The sequence below is a fragment of the Spermophilus citellus genome, assembly GCF_964194105.1.
Source record: "Spermophilus citellus genome assembly, chromosome: 4".
Taxonomy (NCBI): domain Eukaryota; kingdom Metazoa; phylum Chordata; class Mammalia; order Rodentia; family Sciuridae; genus Spermophilus; species Spermophilus citellus.
The window spans coordinates 18138850-18165260 of NC_138185.1; the positions used below are offsets into that span (position 1 = coordinate 18138850).

The 26411-nt window shown below is 38.2% G+C and overlaps 1 protein-coding gene across 2 annotated transcripts in view; it reads right to left on the bottom strand.

Moving 5' to 3' along the window:
- The window catches only part of TOP1 (DNA topoisomerase I), an 84797-nt gene extending 58780 nt beyond the window's left edge, over positions 1–26017 (bottom strand). Inside the window, exons 1-2 of one of the 2 annotated variants that reach the window (XM_081289976.1) lie at positions 25485–25846; positions 25126–25150 (exon numbers count right to left, since the gene is read on the bottom strand). In XM_081289976.1, the coding sequence (XP_081146102.1) occupies positions 25126–25150; positions 25485–25517 (58 nt within the window). In that variant the 5' untranslated portion in view covers positions 25518–25846. Of the gene's footprint in view, positions 1–25125; positions 25151–25484 lie in introns of both variants that reach the window. The other variant, XM_081289975.1, reaches the window with a different exon arrangement.
- Between the last annotated feature and the right edge of the window lie 394 nt (positions 26018–26411).

Sequence of the window (26411 nt, forward strand, 5' to 3'; positions counted from 1 at the left end):
TACAAAATGTAAATATCCCTATTTCGAAAAGATAATAACTACTAAATGTGTGTTCTGCACTCCAAACTTGCACCACTCTGTGTGAAGCCCATATTATCAAATCTAAGACACATTTTTTGCCCCACTTAACATCTCTGAAAATATGGTACACCTAGTTGGCATAACACCTATGGAGGGGGAATTTCGCAGTATCTAATAAAACTCACACGCTCTCTCCCTTTTGACCCATCTGGGAATTTAGCCTGAAAATATGTACTTATGAGGAAAGAGTGGATGATGACAAACAGTAAGCACTTCAGAAGAACAAGTGGTAGGGAAGGAAAGGAGTCAGAAAACAGAATGACAGAATAAGGAAACAGCAAATGAGTTAAGGAAAAATGTTTTTAGGAAAGTGAAAATATTCTGAAGAATTCTAATACAATTTCTCTATTCCATCTAACTGTACTAATGATATTGTTTAAATGTTTTCAATAAATATTTTTACAATGAAAAGGTAAGAAAATTTATACTAGTTTCTATATATATGAAAGGGAAGAATCCTCTTAAAAATTTTAGACTTGCTGAAATAAGCCAAAATTCCTTTTCTGCCCACAAAATCTCAAAATAATTGACATTAAAGTAACTTTTTATTTCATCATGATATTCCTAGAAACTATGCAAAATTTTTGTAAAAGTAACAAATATCTCTTTCCAAATGTCTACATGTAAAGTCTGGAATTGCCATTACCTCTTATATAATAACAAATTTTTTTTTTTAAGTACTTAGCTAGTTTTTTTTTTTTTTTTAAGGAAGTTCAGTAAGGCAGTAGGATCACTTAATTTATGGGCATTTTGTAGTAAAGAAAATCTTAAGGGCTGGGGATGTGGCTCAAACGGTAGCGCACTCGCCTGGCATGCGTGTGGCCCGGGTTCGATCCTCAGCACCACATACAAACAAAGATGTTGTGTCCGCTGAAAACTGAAAAATAAATATTAAAGAATTCTCTCTCTCTCTCTCTCTCTGTTTAAAAAAAAAATATTTAAAAAAAAAAGAAAATCTTAAGAGTAAAATATTGAACTAGGTTAACTACTTCCTTTACTTCCAAGTAAAGGATAACATAATGAAGTGAACCAGACCAAAGAACAAGATGAAATAATTTACCTGGATCAGGGAATAAGAAAGACAGTAGAATGAATCGGACATAGAGAAACCAGACACATACAAAAATTTTATGAAAAAAGAAGACAATTCCAAAAAACATTTTGTTAGTTAAACATGTTCAAGAATGATGATATAAGCCAGGTGGCATCACTTGAGCCTCAGGAGCTTAAGGCCAGCCTGGGTAACCTAGTTAGACTCCTGGAGAAGGGAGGGGGAAAGGGAAGGGGGAAGGAGAAGATCATAAGCACAAAAGACTGGGTTCAAACCCTAATATGATTAGAGACGTCACAGAACAGCACAGAATGGAAGAAACCCAAAAGAAAAGGAAGCAGACTGGTTCAATAATGGAAAACATCTGATTCAAATTCTCATTCTGTCACTTAGTATGTGACCTTGGTTAAAGCCACTATCAGATCTATAAGGTGGCAGCATAGATCAAGTGTTGAAAGCTTTAAATCTCTGTTCATCAACAGAGATTGATATCTATAACCTTGGTAAATTCACCTCTCTTGCAAGTGAAGAAACTAGGGCTGAAAATTTAAATGATCTTAAAATTTTTTATTTTGCAAGTCAATTATCATTATTTAACCTTCTTCAAGATTAATTTACATAGAACTGAGTTGAACTTATCCCATACAACTTAGGAATTCAAGTTCAATATGTGCATTTGAGGCAGTAACCATTTTCCATTCTCCCTGCCCGCCAAAGCAACATTGGATAAAAGGATGTTTTCTTTCATATACTCAGATCCAGGAAAGAAAAGCACTTATGAAGAAAGAAGTAAAACTTTGGCATACTCTTAAAAATCCTATAAAGCCTGAAGACCTTGAAGGGATGCACCAAAAACAGTTAACACCCCCCACACAGAAGTACATTTGTAGTACTTTAGTTGTTGTCATCAGGTGGCTAATAGTGTTGCCAATTCTATTCCACCCAGGGTCTCTAAATTCTCTTATCAATCAAAATCCAATTCAAGGATAATCATTTACACTCTCTTAAAAGAGAAAGGGGACTGAAATAAAGTAAACCAAAATCCACGCAAGTATGATTTTGGCAAAATGAACCTATTACATATAGCTATAATGTTCTAATTAAAAAATTTATATATATTAAAAAAAAGAGACAGGTGAGGTGGTGCATGCCTGTAATCCCAGCAGCTGGGGAGGCTGAGGCAGAAAGATCAAAGTTCAGTCAGCCTCAGCAACTTAGTGAGGTCCTAAGCAACTAGCAAGACTCTGTCTCTAAATAAAATATAAAAAAGGAGTGGGGATGTGGCTCAGTGGTTAAGTGCCCCTAGGTTCAGTGCCCAGTACAAAAAAAAAAAAAAAAGGGAAAAGTCTGGCTGGGGTTGTAGTTTGATGGTAGAGCACTACTCATGCATGAGGCCCTGGGATAGATGGAAAGGAGGAGGCCATAGGTAGATGGAAAAAAGGAAGGAACAGGGAAGGAAAGGGAGGGGAGGGAAGAAAGGAGAGCGGGGAGAGGGAGGAAGAAAATGTGGGGGGGGGGGGAAAGAGCAAGCATGATCTTAAAGGTTTTCCTGAGAACAGATAAAGGCAGTCCTTTGCTTCCTTAAAAACAAAGGCAGACAAAGAAGGGGACTCTGCCGTGTTTTAAGCCGCACAGCCCTTTACAGGGACTTTCAATGGTAGGTTGAGACCTTACTAAACCTGCCTTCCCTAAGAAGGCACATACAACTTTTGTCAAAGATAATCTCTGCTCCTCTCTAACATACAAATATAAAACTAGTTGATTAAGTAAGGAACCATTTGAATGAACACACTGAGTGCAGCAATTAAGTTTTTAAAGAAGATATTATCTTCTCATTATTAAAACTCTTCTACTGAGATAAACCCATACATCTTGTTCTTCCTAAAGATGGATACCATATCCCCCAAAACTGAGGCCTAAACAAAATCAACATTTCTACTTAACACTCTATACCCAGTATATTCAAATACTTTTAAAGAAGACTGTTTATGTTTAGGATAGATAACAAGCTGGTCTCAGGTGATAATGACTGGCATCTGGGTATATGGTCAGTATGGGAGTAGGGGGTGGAGTGAATGCTTATAAAAAAGTGAAAGTGTGAAAAAATCCACCATTCCAACACTGGTGAAGATCCAATATTGGTTCATTTTAATCTAGGAAACCCAGAATGTGAACATCTTAAATTTTTCTTGACTTCAACTGAGTCCACAGAAGAGTTCTTTCTTATCACTATGTTACAGCAATTCTTAATAAAAACATTTCCAAAATTTCAAGGCATAGTTAAAAGTCTTTCAAAGTAAGGAAGATAGAGGCTGTTTAAAATAGAAATTTTCTTTGCCTAAAAGCTCAGAGAACTCTAGAATTTAAAAGGAAAGAAAAATGTTAGAAGGATTCAAATCTAAAGAAAATCCTTAAAATCTCAAGAATAAGGAAAGATACCAGCAACATTTTCAATTTCTAAAGCCAAATTATTATTTGTCTTCCTCAAATATGTCCCATATACAAACAAGAGCTTTTGTCATGAACAGACTTATTAAATACTGAAATTAATGGGGTTCCCCATTAGGGACATGATATTCTCAAAACAAAAATCCTTTCCAGCTGAAAAGATGATAGACCAAGGTATAAATAACTCTCCTTGAGAAAAAGCTGAGCTTCACAATATACATTCATTCAAATTTTTACTAAGTGCCAATTCTATGTCAGGCATTGTTCTAGGTGTGGAAATAGACCTGGTTTTAAACCGAGTCCCTGTCCTCATGAAGTTTTATAATAAGCATAATATCCACTCTTTCCAACAGTAGCAGCTACTGAATGAATAACTTTGAAAAGAGAGAGATAAACAGGCTCCATAACTGCCTAAGTTTACCTGGACTTGCCCCTATGAAGTTTCAGAATCAGATTTTAATGGTATAGCTGAAAGAGATCTTCATGGTTAAGTTAAGGAGCCAAGTCCAAAAGAAAAAAAAAACTTGAAAGTTGCCAAGTAATTTGCAAAGTGTTAAAGTCTTTATCCTCAATATCCAATACTTGGGAATATCTCTTCATCAGAAACTTACAAGTACTATGGATTAAAAAACTCAAGAGTAAATGAGGGGTGGGGAAAGCTGGGGCTGTGGCTCAGTGGCAAAGCACTTACCTAGCATGTGTGAGGCACTGGGTTCGAATAAAAATTAACAAAATAAAGGCATTCTGTCCATCTATGACTACCAAAAAAAAAAAAAAAAAAAAAGGTACATCCAGTATTTTTAATTTCTTTAGCTCTGAAATACAACTTCAAATTTTTAAAACCTGCCACTGTAATTTCCAAAGTACCTACATGGTCAGAAGAAAAGCCATAAACTGAGTTTAAAAACAACAAGAATCTACTTGGGCTTTAAACATAAACAACTGTGTCACATATTATCCTAAGGGCCTTGCCATGGAAAAGATACACATGAAACAATCTACTGGGCTACAGTAAGCCTCAAATTCAAACAAAACAAAAAAGGTTAAATGGACAGATGTTTTCTTTTCCAGATCACTTCCACATTTAAATTTGATCCCCTTTTATGTTTTTATAAACATTTCAATTGCCTTAATCTATTTCATCATAGGTTTTTCCTATGTACTCATTCTAACTTATTTTACAACCTTTTCTCTCATCCTACTCCTTCCATTATGCCCCTTAAGTTCACGTTCATCTTCCTTTCTTTCTCTGGCTTTCATCTCCAGGGATCAATCAATTGTATTAAAAAAAAAAATTCAGATTTAACTGATGGGATCAACAAACTGTCTTTTAAAACAGTATGTCACCTTGTTACTTATAAGAAGGGTTTCTAAGCTGGAGAGTCTAGATACAATCTAGATACAGAAGAGACTGTTCACTATTATATTATTATGACAACAATCATGACAGATTTATATATTTTTAGTTGTTTTGATGGACATTTTTATTTTGTTATTTATTTGTATGGGTGCTGAAAATAGAACCCAGTGCCTCAACAGGTACTAGGCAAGCACTTTACCACTGACATGTCCCCACATGACAGATTTTTAAAGTTAATTTTACCTTTTTTTTTTTTTTTTTTTTTGGTACTGGGGACTGAGCCAGGAGTGCTTAACAACTGTAGAACACCTCCACACTTTTTTTATTTTTTATTTAGAGACAGGGTCTCACTAAATTGCTTAGGGCCTAAACTGCTTAGGTTGACTTTGTTCTGCTGCAGGCTCCTGAGGCACTGGGATTACAGGCCAGGCTAATTCTACTTTTTAACAGTAGGAAGACATTTTTAGAGCAACTCAGTGTTTTCATGCAACATCCTGATGGGTCTTAGGCAACATTTCTTGGCTTTGGGTCTCAGTTTTCTAATCTGTAAAAATGACCTTTATTGATCCCTTAAACAAAAGTAAATATATAAATGCTTAAGAGCATTATCTTTTTATGAGGCCCTGGAACTTGGACTTAACCCCAGACATATGTATTTTGACAAGTTCTCCAAATGACTATAATCCAGATTGACCAAAATCATATTTGAAAATTCTGCCTTAGTACTTTTGTTCCCCAAGTCTTCTGAGAACTAAGTAATACCAAATACCAGCTACCTGCAAAAGTGGACACGCTGCTCTTTTTATTTTCAGTTTTAACTTCAACTGAGTCCAATATTCCTTTAAAAGACAAGCAGAATATGCTGAGTCTCTGCCCCCCCCCCCCACTTTTCTTCCTTTCTTAGGACTCCTATGTGAGAGTAAGAAGGAAGAGCCATCTAAAGGATGATACAGCTACCCCAACTTGGATAAGGAGAGGGCTTTTTAAAATGTAAATTTGTTGTTGTTGTTTGGGCATTAGTATACAGGGCCATCCTCAGAGAAAGACAGTTAATTGAGTCATGCTAGTGGAACTCTGTTGAGAAAATGCAATGTATAGAAAAAAAGATGAATTAAAACTTAATGAAGCTACAAACTCACAGTTAATTCTTTAAACTTGGCTTATAGAGACCAACTAACATGACAAAAGTCCTGTGAGCTTCATGTGATACACATAAGCACAGCCAACTCAAGGTTTTTTCTGTAATTGGCCAGGCAGTAAATAGTGAAGCCTTCTAGTCTATTCAACTTCTGTTGCAAGTACTCAACTCTGACACTATAGCACAAAAGCAGCCACATGTTATATGTAAATAAATAAGCATGGCCATATTCCAATACAACTGTGTTCATGAACACTGAACTCTGAATCTCTCTTTGTCTTCAACTATTAAAAAACGTAGGGATGGGGTTTTGGCTCAGCACTAGAGCACTTGCCTAGCACATGTGAGGCACTGGGTTCAATCCTCGGGATCACATATAAATAAATAAATAGACAGATCTACAACTAAAAAAATAAATAAATAAAGGGGGGTGGGTAAAAACAGTCTCAGTTTAGGGCCATACGAAAGCAGGTCTCAATTGCAGAACATTGCACTAATATTATCTAGAAATAACACCTGCCTCTAAAAGAAAGGAGCCTTTCAAGCTCAATGTGTAAAGAATACCATCCCCTCAACTCTATAACTCTCAAACTCTTGAACTTTCCCCTAAATGATATTCATATTAAGCATCTTTCCCATCTCTTTCCTTCAAACAGTCTGTGAACAGCCATTAATCAACTTGATTTGAAAGTGGTTAAAATCTACCCCATTCTGGCAAACAAGACAAAACAAGTCACATGAATGAAAACTAAGAAGGAAGGCCAAAGTTAGGTATCCTACTAATACTGCTTCTTAAGCAGCAAGCTAGTAAAATGTGACTTATCTTCCTCAAAGTGGAAACACCATACTTGCTCACATAATGCTAATTCAGATGAAATTGCTTAGCAAATAAAATGACTACAGAGGTCCTTATAAAATAACACAATTTCTTATTAATCTTCATTTAACAAAAAGATCCTTTTTCTTCAATACTCAGCTAAGTAGGTTTTACTGATTTCTGGAATGACTGGCTCCAAGCAGAAGCTGAACTGCTAAAATCAACTATCCAGGGGTCACTGCTGCACAGGCAGGCAAGCTAAGAAATACACTTTAAAATGCAGCAGAGCCCTTAGTCAAGGGTCCACCAGAAATCAGAGCCCTAAGACTAATGGGTAATTCTATTACCTAGGTGTCACTTAGGCTCCCCATTACCTTGTTCTGTCTCACATTTAAGAACTCAGGCTGACATCGATGTTCATAGCAGCACAACTCACAATAGCTAGACTGTGGAACCAACCCCGATGCCCCTCAATAGATGAATGGATAAAAAAAAAATGTGGCATCTATACACAATGGAGTACTACGCAGCACTAAAAAATGACAAAATCATGGAATTTGCAGGGAAATGGATGGCATTAGAGCAGATTATGCTAAGTGAAGCTAGCCAATCCCTAAAAAACAAATGCCAAATGTCTTCTTTGATATAATGAGAGCAACCAAGAACAGAGCAGGAAGGAAGAGCAGGAGGAAAAGATTAACATTAAATAGAGTCATGAGGTGGGAGGGAAAGGGAGAGAAAAGGGAAACTTGCATAGAAATGGAAGGAGACCCTCATTGTTATACAAAATTACATATAAGAGGTTGTGAGGGGAATGGGAAAAAAAATAAGGAGAGAAATGAATTACAGTAGATGGGGTAGAGAGAGAAGATGGGAGGGGAGGGGAGGGGGGATAGTAGAGGATAGGAAAGGTAGTAGAATACAACAGTTACTATTATGGCATTATGTAAAAATGTGGATGTGTAACCGATGTGATTCTGCAATCTTTGTAATGTTTTGAATAACCAATAAAAAAAAGAAAAAAAGAAAAAAAAAAAGAACTCAGGCTGCAGCATCAGACAGGCCTAAACTGCTCTACAGTTTAGTTACCAACTACATAAGTCTTGAGCCAGTTAGTTACTTACCCTCTCCGCCTAAACTTCCCAAGTGTAGACAGAAGTGTTAACTAAGAATCAAGATGGAAATACCCAATACTCCAGACATTGCTCAAGACACAGTAAATGTCCAAATATGAGCTATTTCGCCCCTTATCATTTCGATCTTTTACTCCCCCAAAAAACTGAGCATAATTTGAGGAAACTGCAGAAAAGTGGATCTCCTGCCAATCTTAAAGCAATTTACTCAAGTTGCTATTAAAGACCTTGTCATGTACACTCTGTATGTCCTCAGAACGTATGTTCTCAGAATGGTCAATATTACTATACTATTTTGTTCCATCAGACTGACATATGTCTAGCTGTGAGCCAGATTACTTATTTATGAACATGCAAGTGCAAAGTGACTCCACCTGGGATGCAGAAGCAGAGATTCTGATCTGCTTTTACTATAAGGTGAACTCATTTTGGGTGAATTAGTCTCTTGGGTGTTGCTTGGTAATCTCTACCATCTTTCATCATCTACACTTTACAGTAGTAGAAATTTACTTATTACTAATTACAATTTAAGAAATCCGAGTTAACTTGTTACGGTTAGAAGCTATTTCTAATGAGGATGTGGGCTAATCCCATCCGTTTTAAAGAATACTGATCCATAAATGTAAGTCAACTTGTTTTGTCAACTAAACATAATAATTCTGACATAAAATGAACTCATTCTGTCCAAAGGATCACCTTTGTTTAGTACTAAAAAAGGCCAAATAAAATGGAGAACTGCTTGAATTTCCAACTGTTTGGGTAAACACAACTCCACTTACTAGTAAGTTCTCTTAACATGTCACCCAGGATAAGATAATGTACAGCCATATTTCTTGGGCTCAAAGCCTCATGGCTAACAGCTACCATACCAGATAGCACAGATACAGAATATTTCCATCACGATGGAAAATTCTATTGGACACTGCTAATCTAGATACCTGAATCAGGAGAACATTGTTCCTTTACTAGTAAGGAGCCGGAGGCACTTCTTATGACTTCTAGATAGTGATAATAAGGTCAACATGGAGAATTCCTTTGCGCTAACTCCCTGCTTAGCACTCTTCTGCTCCACCTGCTGAGGCCTTTTCCCTACATGGCACTGCACTATGCTGTACAGTCCATTAAGGTCAGCCAGAAGTTTGGCTAAGATGGCCACCTCAAAAGTAGGTTGCTTCTGCAGGGCCCCTGGGCAATCAAAGCCTCAATGAGCATCTTCACAACACTTGGACTGAAGTCTCAGTCTACTTCAGGAGAAGGCAAACAAATTCCATTTTTACTAACTCATCTTTATCCTCTAAATACAAGACTTAAAGCTGGAATTTTTCACTCTTGCTCCTAAATACTTCTCTATAGAAAGTCACCTTTTCACAAGGACATCCCTCTACTGATAATGTTTTTCTCCTTTCTTAGGAGATAGAACTTAAAAGGGAGAAAGGACTTGTCTAACCTGAAAATGTAACTTCTCAAGTCAGCTCAATTAGGGCAGGCCCATTCCTGCAGGTTTGTCCTTTTTTGCTTCTATTAAGTGAGTCCTTAATTCTTGGGAAATAAGAGCGACTACAAACTTCCTCTCTATGCTACACAGGAACCCACAGCTCAGCCTAAACTGCTTTTGTTTCCAATGGTCACAGGCTTCAAAATGCTCACAAGTCTGTACCATTTCTGGCTATAAAGGTTTCCAGAATGTTGATACATTGCTTCAAGTATCCTATTACTAATTCAACCAAAGGGCCTTCTTTGTCTAGAGTGCTACTATTGACTGTGCTCAAATGCTCAGACACATTGTCTGGGTCACTAACTGTACAAAGAGTAAGCCTGAACACACCTCCCCTACCAATTAACATTTTCTTTAGGAATAAGAGAAGTCTTTCTAGCATTAATCATGTAACTGGCTCCTTAAAGATTTTTATGCTCCAGAGAACCTTCCCCAGTTATGAATTACTTCAACATTGTAAACATATAAAGAAGCCTAAGAACTGCATAAGTAATAAGGCCTGCCCATTTGGTCTTGTTTAAAAAAAAAACAAAAAAAAAAAACACTGCTTAAGAGGTTGAATTACCGTCACACATGGTGGTACAAGCCTATAATCCCAACAACTTGGAGGCTGGGGCAGGAGGATCACAAGTTTGAGGCTGGCCTCAGCAATTTAGCAAGGCCCCATCTCAAAATAAAAAATAAAAAAGGGCTGGGGATGTGGTTCTGTGGTTAAGCACCCCTGGATTCAAATCCCCTGTATTGGGGGGAAAGGGAAAAGTTTGAATTACCACAAAACTAACTTAAGGCTTCATATAAATGTCAGGAGTATAGAATTTGACCAGAAGCTTATTGTGGTCAGTCAATTTATCTCACTCTTGTCAACCAGTTGACTGGGATTATAGTAGTACCAGATATCACTAAGTGCCCTTTAATATGATTGAGGTTGAAAGTTTTACAGATGACTTGCTCAAAGCCACCTAGCTACAAAAGAGTTGACCACAGTTTATCTAACTCCAAAGTCTATATTTCATTGGTGAGAACAAGGACTTTGTCAACTGCCTTTAATTTTTCCTAAAACTATAAGGCTCAGTAAGGGAAGATACACTTCAAAGCTTGCTCTACTACTTTGGTTCTATAACTAGTGTGCCTCAGATCAGCTGGTGGACTCCTTAAAACCCAGATAGCGGAGTACCTTCCCGCTCAAAGTTTGAAAGCCAGTAAATCTGGCTGAGGCTCAAGAATCTGAAAATTTCTAAAGTTTTCAAATAATGCTGATGCTGATCAGGAAATCACAATCTTGAGAATCACTGCTCTATTCAGATCTTCCCATTTCAATTAGCTCCATCAGTAGCTAAAGTTCCAACTAATTTAATCTAAATGTAGTGACCTCCATAGATTGGATCTTCAATATTCCACTCAATTATGCTGATATCTTCTAAATCCCTACCTTAATCACCCTAGAAACACTGGTATAAAAACAATTTCTAATTTTTTGAGTTAGACCTTAACAATCCCATCCAAAAAAGTAACACCAGGATTAAATGGCTTGTTAAACATGGAAGAAGTAGGAGAAAGGTTTAGAATTCTTATGAGGCAAGGAAAAACCAACTGCAAAAGCAATTTATCAACTCTACTCAGGTAAATTCTCACTGGAAAGTAAAAATTTTATATTCAGAGTGGAGTAGGAATAAAAATCAAACATTTAACAGCAAAGGAAACAATTGGGAATGTGAAACAAGAACTTGCAGAATGGAAGAAAATCTTTGCTTAGCTATTCTTCTAATAGGATTAATACCTAAAATATACAAAAAACCCCACTTTACATCAAAAGATCAAATACCCAATTAATAAACTGGGCAATGAATTAAACAGACATTTCTCAAAAGAAGAAATACAAAGGACCAACAAACATGAAATAATGCTCAACATCACTAGCAATTAGGGAAATGCAAATTTAAAACTACACTGAGGGGGCTGGGGTTGTGGCTCAGTGGCAGAACACTTGCCTCGCACATGTGAGGCACTGGGTTCACTCCTTAGAACCACATAAAAATAAATAATAAACAAAATAAAAAATTAAAAAAAACTACACTGAGATGTCATCAGTGAGATGGCAATCATCAAGAATACAAAGAAAGAGCCGGGCAAATCATCAAGAATACAAAGAAAGAGCCGGGCACGGTGGCACAAGCCTCTAATTCCAGGGCCTTGGAAGGATAAGGCAGGAGAATCATGAGTTCAAAGCCAGCCTCAGCAACTTCATGAGGCCCTAAATAACTCAGCAAGACTCTGTCTCTAAAATATTTAAAAAGGGCTGGGGATGTGACTCAGTGGTTAAGTGCCCCTGGGTTCAATTCCTGGTCCAAAAATGATGATGATGACGACGACAATAGATGCTGGAGGGGCTCGATCCTCAGCACCACATAAAAATAAATAAATAAAACTAAAGGTATTATGTCCAGCTACAACTAAAAAATATTTTTAAAAAATGGTGGAGAGGGCTGGGGTTGTGGCTCAGCGGTAGAGCACTTGCCTCACACGTGGGAGACCCTGGGTTCAATCCTCAGCATGACATAAAAGTAAATAAATGAAATAAAGGTATTGTGTCTAACTACAACTAAAAAATAAGTATTAAAAAAAATGCTAGAGAGGATGTGGAGAAAAAGGAAACTTTTACACTTTTGGTGGGACTGTAAATTAGTAAAACCACTATGTAAAATCAATATAGGGATTTCTCAAAGACCATATGACCCATCTATACTATGCCTCAGTATTTATCCTAAATAATTAAAGACATCATACTACAGTGATACATGCATACCCATGTTTATACCAGCACAATTCACAATAGCTAAACTACGAAATCAGCCTAGGTATCCATCAACAGATGAATGGATAAAGAAAACATGATACATATACACAATGGAATTTCATTCATTCATCAGCAGGAAAAGGGATGAAACTAGAGACCCTTATGTTAAGCAAAATAGATCAAACTCAAAAGGTTGAGAGACATATGTTTTCTCTCACAGGTAGAAGCTAGAGAGGGGAAAAAGGAAAAGAAAGGTGGGGGCAGGTCTTATGAAAATCAAAAGGAGATCAATAGAGGAAAGGTGGGGGGGGGGAGTTGGTAAGTGCTGGGTAGTGATATTGGCCAAATTACACTGTGTGACAGGTGACAACAAATCCCACCATTATACACAACTACAAAATACCAATTAAAAAAAAAATAGAGGGGAAAAAAAGAAAAAAAGTGTCAAGCTTTTATAAGAATACATTGAAAAACAACATTCTGGTCCTTTTAAAAAAAATTCTGTAAGCTTTACAGCTTAACTAATGTAGTATCTAAATATATCAGCCAAATGAGTTTAGACAGAGTGATCAGTTTCTCCAAAGATGGTTTATGGGTCACTTGTATTAATCAGAATCATTCAGGATTACTGGAGATACATTTTAAGTGCAGATTTTCAGTACCTTCTACTGTACAATCAACTTCTAGGAATAGTAATAGGAATTTCTATTTCTATCAAGCACTCTCAGGTGATTCTTATGCATATAAGCTTGAAAACAACAATTGAAACAGCTTAGCTGGGGAATGGCGCACGCCTGTAATACCAGGGGCTTGGGAGGCTGATGCAGGAGGATAGCTAGTTCAAAACCAGCCTTAGAAATGGTGAGGCACTAAGCAAATCAGTGAGATCCTGTCTCTAAATAAAATACAAAATAGGGCTGGGGATGTGGCTTGGTGGTGGAGTGCTCCTGAGTTCAATTCCCAGTTTTAAAAAAAAAACAAAACAGCTTAAAGCTCTCAACATTTTTCATTTGATCATCAACCAGCTGATCAGTGTGGAAAGAAAGGAGTTTCCATAATACAATGTAAACTTTCCTTGAGCTGGACATGGTGGCTCAGACCTGAAATCCCAGCTACTCAAATAAATAAAAAGGGATGGGGATGTAGCTCAGTGGCAGAGGTATCCCTGGGTTAAATCTCCAGTAGTATGAAAACAGACAAGAAAAACATTTGTTGAAAACTTCTGTATTGATCATATAGGATGAGATTGTGCTCTTGTCCATTTCTTTGAGTTAGGCCAAAACACAAATTTCTAAAGACTAGACAGAATGAAAAACTGGAAGAGAATAACAAAAGTTCAGACAAAGCTAGAAAAAAAACATGGTTATTTTGGCTTGGGGTGGGGTAGAGTAGGTGGTGACTGTAGACAAGACTTCCCAGGAAAGGAAACGGAGTATCTAACTATTTCATCAACACTGAAATAGGCTAAAATGTTTCTAACCTTCAAAGTGTTCACAATACTTAGTGTCACAGGTAGTGATCCTTACAAATTCCAAGACCACAGACATTCCAAGTAAAGGAATACTTGAACATGATCTTAAAGAATTGAAGAAAAGAGTGCACACTCAACTGTAAACTTCATTTCTAGAAATTAATGAAAGACAGTTGCTATAGAAAGCCTGTTTAAAATAACCACATTTTTGGAAGGTAGGTGAGGTGGCACAAGCCTGTAATCCCAGGTACTTAGGAAGCTAAGGCAGAAGTTCACAGTCAGCCTGGACAACTTACTGAGACCATGTATCCAAAAAAAAAAAAAGTGTGTGAGGCCCCAGTAGCCCCCCCCCCACCAGAAAAAAACAAATTAAAAACAAATTTAAAAAAAAAAACCAAACATTTTCAATAAATGCACTTTTCAGGTAGCTTCCAGTTTGAAAATAAAGCATAACAAGCCTGCAGTTACAAAGACTAGTCAATTTGTGTTCTTTCTCTCCCCTTTTATTTCCTCTCACGATTAAATTAAAACATAAAAAATTAAGAAACAGATCTTGAGATCTGATCAATACCCTGAGAGGTTCAGAATCTTCATTTCTTTTTCTTTTTTGAACTGGGGTTTGAGCTCAGGGGCACTTGACAACTGAGCCACATCCCTGGCCCTATTTTGTATTTTATTTAGAGAGAGTGTCTGAGTTGCTTAGTACCTCAATTTTGCTGAGGCCAGCTTTAAACTCGTGACTGTCCTGCCTGAGCCTCCCAAACTGCTGGGTTGTTTCTTCATTTTTTTTTTTTTTTTTTTTTAGTTGTATGTGGACATAATATCTTACTTTATTTTTATGTGGTGCTGAGAATCAAACCCAGTGCCTCACGCATGCCAGGTGAACACTTTACCATTGAGCCACAGCCCCGGTCCTGTTTTTTCATGTTTGATGCTAAAAAGCAAGAACTACTGACACTGCATCCAAGAATAAGACACAGTAAGATTAATAACTACTCTTAATACTTTTCAAGTATTCCAATCATTGAAGCATAGTAATCCCTTCTTAGCCACAAAGATTTGTTCCAAGATGTTCCTTGAATGCCTAAAACAGAACCGAATATATACTGTTTTTTTCCTATTCATATGTACCTATGATAAAAGTTTAATGTATAAATCAGGCACAATGATTAACAATAACTGATAATAAAACAGAACAAATATGAAAAGATATGGTAAAAGTTAATTAAAACTAATTTTTTTTGGAGGATCCTGAATTTTATTTCTTTTTTTTTAATTGATTATTTAAAACATTACATAGCTCATGACATATCATCTTTCATACATTTGACTCAAATTGGGTTTTGAACTCCCATTTTCACCCCAAATACAGATTGCAGAATCACATCTGTTACATATTCACATTTTTACATAATGCCATATTAGTGACTGTTGTATTCTGCTACCTTTCCTATCCCCTACTATCCCCCCTCCCCTCCCCTCCCCTCCCATCTTCCCTCTCTACCTCCTCTGCTGTTGTTCAATTCTCTCCCTTTTTTTTCCCTCCCCCTTGCCCCTCATAACCTCTTATAATTTTATGTATCATTGAAGGTCTCCTACCATTTCCATATGCTTTCCCTTCTCTCTCCCTTTCTCTCCCCCCATTCGTCTTTGTTTACTGTAGTCTTTTCCTCATGCTCTTCCTTCCTGTTCTGTTCTTAGTTGCTCTCTTTATATCAAAGCAGACATTTGACATTTGTTTTTTGGGGGCTTGGCTAGCTTCACTTAGCATAATCTGCTCTAATGCCATCCATTTCCCTGCAAATTCTATGATTTTGTCATTTCTTAGTGCTGCATAATACTCCATTGTGTATAGATGCCACATTTTTAAAACTAATTTTTATTTCTGAAATTTTCCATTTAATATTTTCAGAACACAGTTGACCATGGGTAACAAAACCAAAGAAATCAAAACTGCATTGCATCTTGCATTTTCTGAGGAATTCTGTGTACTGCTCATGTTAAGATATTTCATGGATTAGGAAGTAGGTAATAATAGCTATATATGTAAATTGTTCATAAAATTAATTTCTTGAAATTAAGTATTGAGCTTTTAGTTCTTTAAATTTGTGAAAATGGTGATTTCATAAATCTATTTCAGGCAAATTAGTTCAAGGATTTCGACTTTTTAAAATACTTGAATTATCTATAGTCACATAGATCTCGAAAATAGAATGGGAGCATTTATAGTCACTAACAATCTACCAATCTGCTCAGGGAAACTAGAAAACTATTTTTCTAAAATTTATGCAACACAGGTGTCTGATATAAAAAGGTAATGCAAAATAAATACACAGAACTTAAATGTCTCTATTCCAGATGAAAAAGTTTAATAAGCGTATAAGTATACTTAAAAAAAAAAAAAAAAAAATCCGTAACAGGAATAAGAGTTTAAACATCTTTGGAAATTTAAGTTCCTAGTTCCAATTTCTTTAAGGAAAAGAAAACTGGAAATAGGACTAGAAACAAAGGCAAACATCACTCTCTTACTCTGATAGTGAAACTGCTAGAAAGTACCTCCAGTTCCCATTCACCTTGGTATGACAGAAGCCTTTGTACTGGGGCCCAAAGAAAAATCCCAATAGAGGAAGTGAATGTACATACCTATGACTTAGTATTTCAAAGTGTTCATTCTAGGGGTTGGAGATGTAGCTCAGAGGCACAGCACTTGCCTAGCATTTGTGAAGCACTGTGTACGATCCTTAGCATCACATAAAAAATAAAACAAATAAAATAAAGGCATGCTGTCCACCTGCAACTACAAAAAAAAAAAAATTAAAAAAGGTGTTCATCCTAAGAGCCATAAGAATTTGTCTTGCCTACCTATCTGTATCTACTAACTACAAATATTTAGTTTTGAATATTTGCATAAAAATGACAATTCCAATTTTTCTTTTACAATTAAACATAAAGTGTTTAGCTTCCTAAGCTGATTTTTAAATATTGCACCATCTCAAGTACAAAGGGGCAAAATTACTCAATGCCAAACATTCCTAACCTGTAACTGAAGGTATGAGAAACAGAATAATTTGTACAGTCAGTCCTTGTGACTAGGTGACTAAAGATGTCCCAAAGTCTAGACAAGTGTACCCTCCTAAACTAGCCTGCCTAAAATTAAAAGTAACCATGCCAAATGCAAGGCTCCATAATGACCCCACCTGCTTGGTTAAAATCTCAAGGAAGATATATAGCCAAGTTTAAAGAAATAAATGTGTTCCCTTTTATACAAAAGACTAATGAAACAACCTCTGAATAAAGGTGGTGATGGTGGTGTTTTTTAAAAGAATTAGCAAGGAACTACAAATTTTGTTCTTAGCTTCACCTTAAATAATCCTCACATGTTCTTGAATCTTCAATCTTTGTGAGGCAAGTACTATATCTATTTTACAGGTGAATAATTAAGGCTCTGGTATTAACTGGTTCAAAGATCTGGAAATTGAGCAGAAGCTCAAGAATCAAATTTGAATTCCCTAGACTCCAAGCCTCTGCTATTTGAGTGTATATGCATAGCGGGTGAGGGGAGACACTATTCACATTCTGTATTAGAGAAAAACAATGTAAGAGACCTATGTTTTATAGATCTTCCAACCCTATTGTGGACATTCTCCTTAAATACTGAGGGCAATAAAGCTAACAGTATTAATATTCTTCCCAGTTTTTCCCCCATATATTTTAAGCATGATATCTCCTTGAGATATTTATTTTTTGAAGATTTTATCTCTGAAGAATCTTTAAAACTAGACATCATCCTGTAATTTCTATAACATACAATCATCTTCTGTGACCTACCTTTAATTGATTATTAATTTTGAAGTCTGCTCCTGTGATAATTTTCATGATCAACGGCATAAAATCTCTACTAAGATCCATTAGGTTTAATCTAATGAACATTAGTGAACACATCCCCACTTGCGTTATTTCTTTTAAGTAGCACTTCTAAAACAACAGAATCAAGACAACTCAATATTCAGCATTAGCTAGATTTATAAGCTATTACTGAAATTTCTACTGACAACATAAGTTTAAAAACAAAATTTCATGAAATCTCCTAAATGCCTCTACTCATGCAAAGTATTACATATAAAATTTGTTACTGAATTCTCACATGTAAACTTTATTATTTAAGGTATTCTTAAATACCCGAGTTGGTCCCTTTAAGTCACTATTTGAATAAATGAAAAATTAAGATAATTCAGGTGTTTTGAGTCTTGCAGTTTAAAAACATTTTGGGGGAAAGTAAAATAGTGGCTGAAAAGACATATGTATCTAAATTTAGCCCAAACCTACACATGGAGACAGATTTTATTTTACAGTGATTGGTTCACAATTGGAAGGTATCAGTGTAGATGATGCAGTTCAGTTAGGTAAAAAGACTCAACCAACTCTAGTTACATGCTACAATTCGCTGTGTAAATGTCAGGAAGATTTAAAATGTTAGCAGAAAATATCAATGAAGGATAAAACTCACCAATTCCCTATTCATATCTAATATTCAAACTAAAGATTCATTTTAGAACAGAAGATGTCTGGTCAAAGTTTAATTTCACAATGTGAAGAATCACCTTTATAGACTTATTTAATTCTCAATAGTTTATGAAACAGAAATAGCCTTGTTTATAGATGAGAAAGTTTCATAGTAAAATAAGGACTTACATTTTTCTTAATACCACTCCAATTTCTTTTCTACCAAAACTGCTCAAGAGCATATATTCCCCATGCCCTCCCTCTTCACCACCTTCAATTATCAATCTGGTTCCAGTCTTAAGAACAAAGCACCTCTTGAAACAACATTGCTGGTACAAGGGGTCCAGGCTATCTTTACCCACAGATAATTAATGGTAGGCTATGATGCCTGTAGTACAAGCTTACCAATTACAACCCGGGTTTCTGTAAAGTGCACTAAAGCAGTATGCTACCAAAACAGGGAGATGAGAAGGGGGAGGAAAAAAAATAAGGAAAATTTTCCTTTCCTGGTCTCTGGTTGTCCTAAGAACCTATGCAATCTCTGCTATCCCCTATTTATTTCAAATATAATAAACACATGGTGTCTAGTAAGCTATCAAAATTAGTTTCCCTCTTCCCACTTCCTTTTATGCACTGAGCGAGAGCTCAGATAGCTGACTACAAAGAAAGGAAGAGGCTACCATAACCAAGTTGGGCAAATTAAATATCTTAGGCAATGGGATCCAAAAATGATAGCTTTTGAAACCTGCTGAATGGGTCTCATGCCCAATCAGTAATATGCCTATGGAGCTTTATAAATCTGAACATTCAGATATAGATGCAAGTGGGAAAAGTACATTATTTTAGTGTAGGACTTAACTTCAGTCAAGAAAGAATGTCTCCCCCCAAAAAGATGGTCCTAGGATTGTATTTTGCTAGGTTGTGCCAAAAGAAATGATACAAAGGATATTGGGAGCAAGGGTTGGGCTGGGGAAATTTTGTTCTTAAAATATAAGAAAATGTCAGAACACCCTGTTAAATTTGTTCTTAACAAAGACAGGTGACTGAAGTCCCTAATAATGCTGATCACTTTAACACCTTTCCTTAGAGCCTATCTAGGTAGATCTCAGGAATGCAAATTAATTAAATTGATTTCTTAAATCCACAGAAACAAAAGTTAATCTAAAAGCTTCAGAGGGGAAATACAGACCTGGTAAAGATGCATTCCCCATCCCAAATCTTAATGCAGATTATGTTTCAGAAAAATTTTCACAGTAAAGGTGAAAGTGGTAGGGAGATAAGTGAGTCGGCCTAAAAACTTAAAGATAAATTTAAAATGAGCCAGGCATAGTGGAGCACACCTCTAATCCCAGCAGCTCAGGCAGGAGGATCTCAAGTTCAAAACCAACTTCAACAACTTAGCAAGGCCCTCAAGAACTCAGTAAGACCCTGTCTCTAAAATACAAAAAAGGGCTGGGAATGTGGCTCAATGATTAAGTACCCTGAGTTTAATCCCTGGTATCAAAGAAAAAAAAACCACACCCTACCAAAAAAATTAAGTTGCCCACTGCCCTTGTAATTTCTTTCTTTACTAAAATTTAGAGGCATAAATGACAGATACAGATATAGACAATTAATATAAACCCTGATATGAGCAGTCTAGGTCTACATACAAAAAAAAAAAAAAAAAAAAAAATCACGTGCAGCCAGGCAGTGGTGCAAGCCCACTTTACTTGGTATAATCCCAGCTTCTTGGAAGGCTCAAACAAGAGGATGGAGAGTCCCAGGCCAGCCTCGGCAACCTAGTGAGACTGTGTCTCAAAAACAAAAACAACAAACAAACAAACAAAAAAAACCAAAACCACCAAACACCCATGTTCAACAGTACTTATTTGCTGTTAAATCATTTCAACAAAGTATTGACCATTTCCTATACTACCAAAATACAAAATTGTCCCATCTAATCAAGCCTTGGCCACAGTGCCACCCTCCACTCTTCATCCCCCTTTAAGGTCCCCAGGCTCCACACTATCAACACACTGCACACTGCCTGCACCTAGATAGGCAGCTGGCAAGGACAGTGGGGGTTGACGAAATGCTAATTATTCCAAACTGATGGCCTGTATTTTAGATTTCCTACTTCAGTCTGGATCTATAGAAATGGAAAGCTGCTTCTTGAACTTCTGATTTAAAAGGACTGCAAATATCGAGGAAGACTTGTTTGCAGATACTATTAAAGTAAAACACAATTCAAAATCTTCTTTTAAACTCATAACTTTGTTTACTTCTTTATGGGGCAATTTGAAACTTCTCCTATTCTAAACTCTAAGAAGCTAAATTTTCAACTGTTTGCCCAAAAGCCCTTATTATGCAAAATTAATGGTTTCAAAATAATTAAGAGACAGCAGATAATCTAAACCACACGATTCAAAATTTACTCAATGGACTCACTTCCAAATGCAATGAATTAACTATATTTAAATATTTTTCAAGAGGGTTAATAAAAAGACCCTCAGGGTCCTACATCAAATACTTACTTCAAACAATTCCATAGCCTCATTCAAAAAATTTATATTTGAATCTATTTTTTCCAAGTGAATCTAGAATTTATTACAGTTCAACATAGTTTCATATGGAAAAGATGCAACCCCTCACAAAAGACACTTCTGTGGAAATTACTTTGGGTTAGAAGAAAATTTAGTTGGCACTAAAGTACAGCAAAAGATGTCAAAGGCCTGTAATATACACATGCATTCATGCCCAACTAATATGAAATAATATAATGTCAATATAATCTACAGTCTCCTAAAATGGTATACATCCAGAAAAAAAACAATAAAATCATCTCTCATACCATTAGCCATGGAGGACAACTGTTACTATAATTATATACAAGCAAGTTTTTTTCTACATATTTACAGACTCAAAAGGTAGACATTTTTTTTTGCATCTCACCACTGCATATATGCACTGAAAACAAAAAACTTAAAGTTTAAGTTTGAAATATAAATTTTGACATGTTAGTTAAGGATCCCTGGTACTCATATAAATATTAATTCACCATGATCCAGAACAAATTAATGAATCTCTTTCACACTCTCACAATTCCCTATTTTTATGCAGAAAGAAAGAAAAGTCAGACTCTATTCTTTTTTGTTATTACTGGTTAAAATGATATTTGAAGACTGACCCTGGGTTTCTATTTTCCATTTTATTCTTATCTGCCCTACCAAAGAAGAGTAGGAATTAGCAACATTAGCAATATTATCTAATTTTTACCTTTTAAACCATAAATTCTTTGATTCCTTTATTTACTCCTGGATTTTCTTGTTTCACCAGGAATACCAGACCCTAAAAATCTGAGATCTGATAGAATACAAGATTCTAGCAGTTTACTAATTATAAAAAGGTGTCCCAAAGGGTCTGCCTATAGTAGAAGGAAAGACAACACTATAACCTAATGCTTTTAAGTATATCCAATTGAGTCTGAAGATGTTCCAGATTTCATTTGCAGGTGCCATCAGTTTCAGTTTTTAAAATGTGATGAGAATTTTTAGAGAGCCACATCAGCCTTCCCCAACACATACCCAATAGCAGAGAAGTACGACTATCTGTTAGCACCAGAAACAATTCATATTTAATTCACTCTCATCCAATTTGAATCAATTAAGCTAACCAGAATAATGAATGATCAAATCATGATAAGACAGTCAAGTATTCTACCATACTAAAGGGTGAGGATGGAAAAGAACCCAAGGACTTCAGAGTACATAAGCAAAACTTCCAAGTTCTTGAAACAGAAAAAGCAGCACTAACACCCTAAACTGATGTTATCATTATCAACTTTACAGACAGCTAGGCAGCATGTACAGTACTGAAATAATGACTCAGCCCCACTATAGTTAGCATTACCAACACCTACAAAGGAAGTCTTTGCACTTAGGTAAAAGAGTGGTTATGATTTCTGCTCCTGAGATTCCTAATTCATGGTTGATATTTTAAATATGACTACATTTCACAAATAACATTTTCTGAGCAGTGGAGTATAGACCAGAATGTTCTAAGTTCCATACAAACAACTATAATTTTACATACTAGAAGGAATGAGAACACCAAAGAGGAAAAAAATCTTCTATATCTTAGAGAATGATGGCAAGAAAAATGAGAGATGTGTGATTTTAATTGTTTAAGTTCCTCTTAATACAAAGATCAATAATGACATGTCTGAATATAAATGTTTTTACAAATTCTTTTATAGTTACATAAATTGATCACTAGTAAACAATGTATTACTTGATAGAGTGAGCACACAATTACTAATTCATTTTCTAGATTAATATTTACAAAGATAATTAATTACTCTAGTTCAGACTCTTATGGTGGTTAGAAGACAAAAGCGCTCTCTGTCTTGAAGTAACAGGTTACATAAAAAGCAAACCATCAAACCCTTTCCTCTCTCCTTCAGTTCATGTAATGGAGATATGTGAAGCTTTCAATTTCTCCATACTAATATCATTCCCATAGCACAATGCTAGGGTCATGAGCTTTGGAGTTTATCACTCACTGACCTCGGGCAAGCTAGTAAATAAACCAAGGCCTCAATTTCCTCATCTATAAAATGGAGATAACAGAACTTAACTTATAAGGGTCTTATGGAGGATAAAATTAGGAAACCCAAACAAGGAAAGCACTGAGATTCTTACCTGGCAGACAGTAAGCATCCAAAAATTATTAACTATTATTTCCAGAAAAAAAATGAACAAACACATCCTAAAAGTCAACACAAGCAGTTTATTTTGGTCTCTATAAAAATGGTAGTGGATCAACAGCCCACCCAGGGCTCAATCATTCACATATCCAGTAATTTCTTTGTATAATTCAGATGAGAACTATGGAAAGTTGTTTCTTATGAGAAAGGGCTAAACTTTGCTTCATTACTAAATATATTACATACTCATCCCAGCCTAACATTAAAAACAACCACCTTTTTCTACATTAAGATCCTATCTTCCTTTAGAGAGATCAAAAGGACTAGATCCTCACCTGCCACATCCTTTCTTTGACCCCATGTCCCAAAGAAACACATCCATACTCTTGCTAGTTCTGAAGAGCAGGGGCCACATCTCCCCCTTTTAAAAGCCTGTCAGGTTGGCTCACTGTACTTAAGAAACAGTTCAACCCTTGACAATTCTCAGCACCTAGTCTTGCACAATACCCTGCTCAGAGTCACTTCAGAGAAATTTCCCCACCTCCAGACAAATAAAGTCCCCTGTGCTCCCAAACCACTTTGGATACACATATGCCCCAGTACCTACCTTATCATTAACTAATTATGTCTCCCCCAATAAAATGGAGAATAAGAGCAGCAATGTGGTCCCAGGTTTAGCTCTAGCACTAAGCACAGTGGTTGGCACCTATCAGGTGCTCAAGGAATGCTATCATTTAACCAGATTCTTTCTTGGTTCAGTATCATCTCTTGCTGGATATGCCCCACTTCAAATATCTAAACATAAGACTGCTCCCAGTGGAGCAGGCTAACATGATGGACTGCTGATTACAACAGTAGAAAACCTACTCATCAGCTTCTCCCACTGGAGAGGTTCCCGGAACTTAAACTCAATTGAGCAGGATTATGTACCATCAGAATGAGTGGGAATCCCCAGCAAAACAGAGGTAACTTCTCCTTCAACTTGATTATTGGAAAGCTTGCAAAGGTGAATTGGGGGCACGGGGATGTACTTTTCCAGGGTAACTGAAGTGAAAATATCTAAAGAATAAATGTCTTGGGTTTGGCTGAAAACAGTTCAAAAATATAAAGATGGAAAGAAATCAATCCAAATCTTGACTCCTGGAAAAACAGCAGCTTCTATAAAGAATATATAGGAAGCTTGGGTGGGTGCTGGTCTTGTTTCAATAAATAAGATCTACACGCCCTCCCCAAACCAAAAGAAAAGGCCAACACATCAGGTCCAGAAGAGATGCTTAAAAACCTTTCCTCTCAACAAGTACACTAAACTGTTTCTCTAAAACCACTGCCTTGGGAACCATAGCCATAATGAAAAGTTCTAGTCACTAATACTTTAATTAAAAAAAAGAAAATCAATATGCCCAAGTCCAACATTCACTTAGGTGACACACAGAGAACTTGCAAACTTTCTGAAGGGAGCTACCTTGGCAACGAAAAACTTGGGAGGAAAAATATGAAGAACTCCACAAAGGGTGTCTTTAGTTCTAGAGCCATAATTCCTACCATAAACATCTTACCCCCTCCTTCCCCAAATCAACAGTTGCCTAAGGGAATCTTTCATTCTGGAAACAGAAAAGGAAGCGAACATGAAGCAGAAAGTGAATAACCTCCCAAAATAAAGTTATATTTGCAAAAAATATATATAATAAATCAGTCTCCGATCCCTCCCTTTCTGGTGAGATCTGTGATTTATACGGCTTTGCTCTGCAGAAAGCTCTTTTTGGGCAGCTCAAGAAAGGAGGCTAGGGAGAGAAAGACACAGGCACAGAAAGGAGAGAGAAAAAGAAAATGGCGCAGAGACTAAGTCCCGACCGTCGACAAGGCGACTTTCCCGGGAGGAATCCCGGCCGGGAAAGGCCGCCCGCAGCCCCGCGGCGGGCGGAGCGGGGTCTCCGTTGCCCGCTCTTGGGAAGGCCGCAACCTGGGGGAGCTGGGGCCCCCGGAAAGGGGGTCCAGAGGCAGCCCGATGGGAACAATGGGGCCGGTGAGCGAGGAGCCGGGACTTAGTCTCTGGGACGCCATGTCTGTCCTCTGCCCGGCTCGGGCCGGGCGCGGGGGAGGCGGCGGGCGGCTGGGGGCCCGGGGCGGGGCGGGGGGGGCACACTCACCATTCAATCGGAAATCCGCTTCGATCTGGGGAAAGAAAAGGAGGAAAGATGAAACAACAGGCACGTGAAACCCCCGGGCGGCGTGGGAGCGCGCGCGGCCGGGAACCGGGCCCACCCAGCGCCCCGGGACCGAAAGAGCCGCGGAGGCCCTGGGGTCTGCCTCGCTTAGCAGCCATCCCCCGCCCGAACTCTTAACTTGGCGGCTCCGCCCGGGCCTGGCGAGCCCACCTCCCTCGGCGTGCGGCGTCTGGCTGAGGACGCGGGCCTGTCAAAGCGGCCGGTCAGGGGTTGCGGGAGGGCCGGGCCAGGCTGGGCCGGGCCGGGCGGGGCCGTGTCGGGGGCCATGCCGCGAGCCGTACCTGGGAATCGTTGTGAAGGTGGTCCCCACTCATGTCGGCCGGAGCAGCGAGCGCGGCGGGCGGCGGGGCAGCGCAAGGGAGACGTGGACGGTGGGGCCGGCCTGTGCGGGCGGGCGGACTGAACCCCCAGAGGCTCGCGGATGTGCGGGTAAGCGGCAGCGGCGGCGGGCCTGAGATTCCCGGAACGGCTGAGGCGGCGACAGCGGAGGCGACGCTGACAGACTGCCGGGCGGGCGGCGAGAACAGACCCCAGCAGTTGTGTAACAGCCTAAGTTCGCATTTCGGCTGACTGCGCCTGCGCGGCCGCTTTTAAATGGGACGTCGGCGACGTCAGCGCTCGCGGAAAGGGGATGAGGGTTGCGGCCCGCCCCCTTGCACTTCGAAAGGCGGACTCGGCTTGGCATCTCAAGCTCCGCCCCCGGCCCGCGCGCACCGCTGTGATTTGCATAAAGAGCCGACTCCTCCCCCGGAGGCCCACCCAGAGCACACTTCGGTTCCTCTCGCGGCGCCCTTTCTCGGAACACCGAAACCCCCGTGGAAGGAAGTGCGCAGGCGCTGCCTTGGACGCCGCCTCCGGACCAGAGCCAGCGGCGCGGCCACGTGGTGGGCCTTTAAAGGCCGCGGCGGGATCCAGCTGGGTCGGGAGGAGTAGATGTCCGGCCTCCTCATCTCCTCAGAGGTGGGGAGACTGAAAGCTGCCAAAACCTTGGCGGCCACGACCCCACGACTCTCACCAGCGCCTAAGATGCTTACGCAGCCGTGAAGCCGTTTGGCTAGAGGAGTCACCTCCCCAGCCTTTGTCCAGGCTCCCTAGTTTCTGAATTATTTCACACACTTCTTTAAAAATTTCTTTAATATTTCAGTCAACCAAGAATCCAGTTTAGCTCCAGTTTCCAACCGCGTGCAAGTAACCGTGGGTCACCAGGA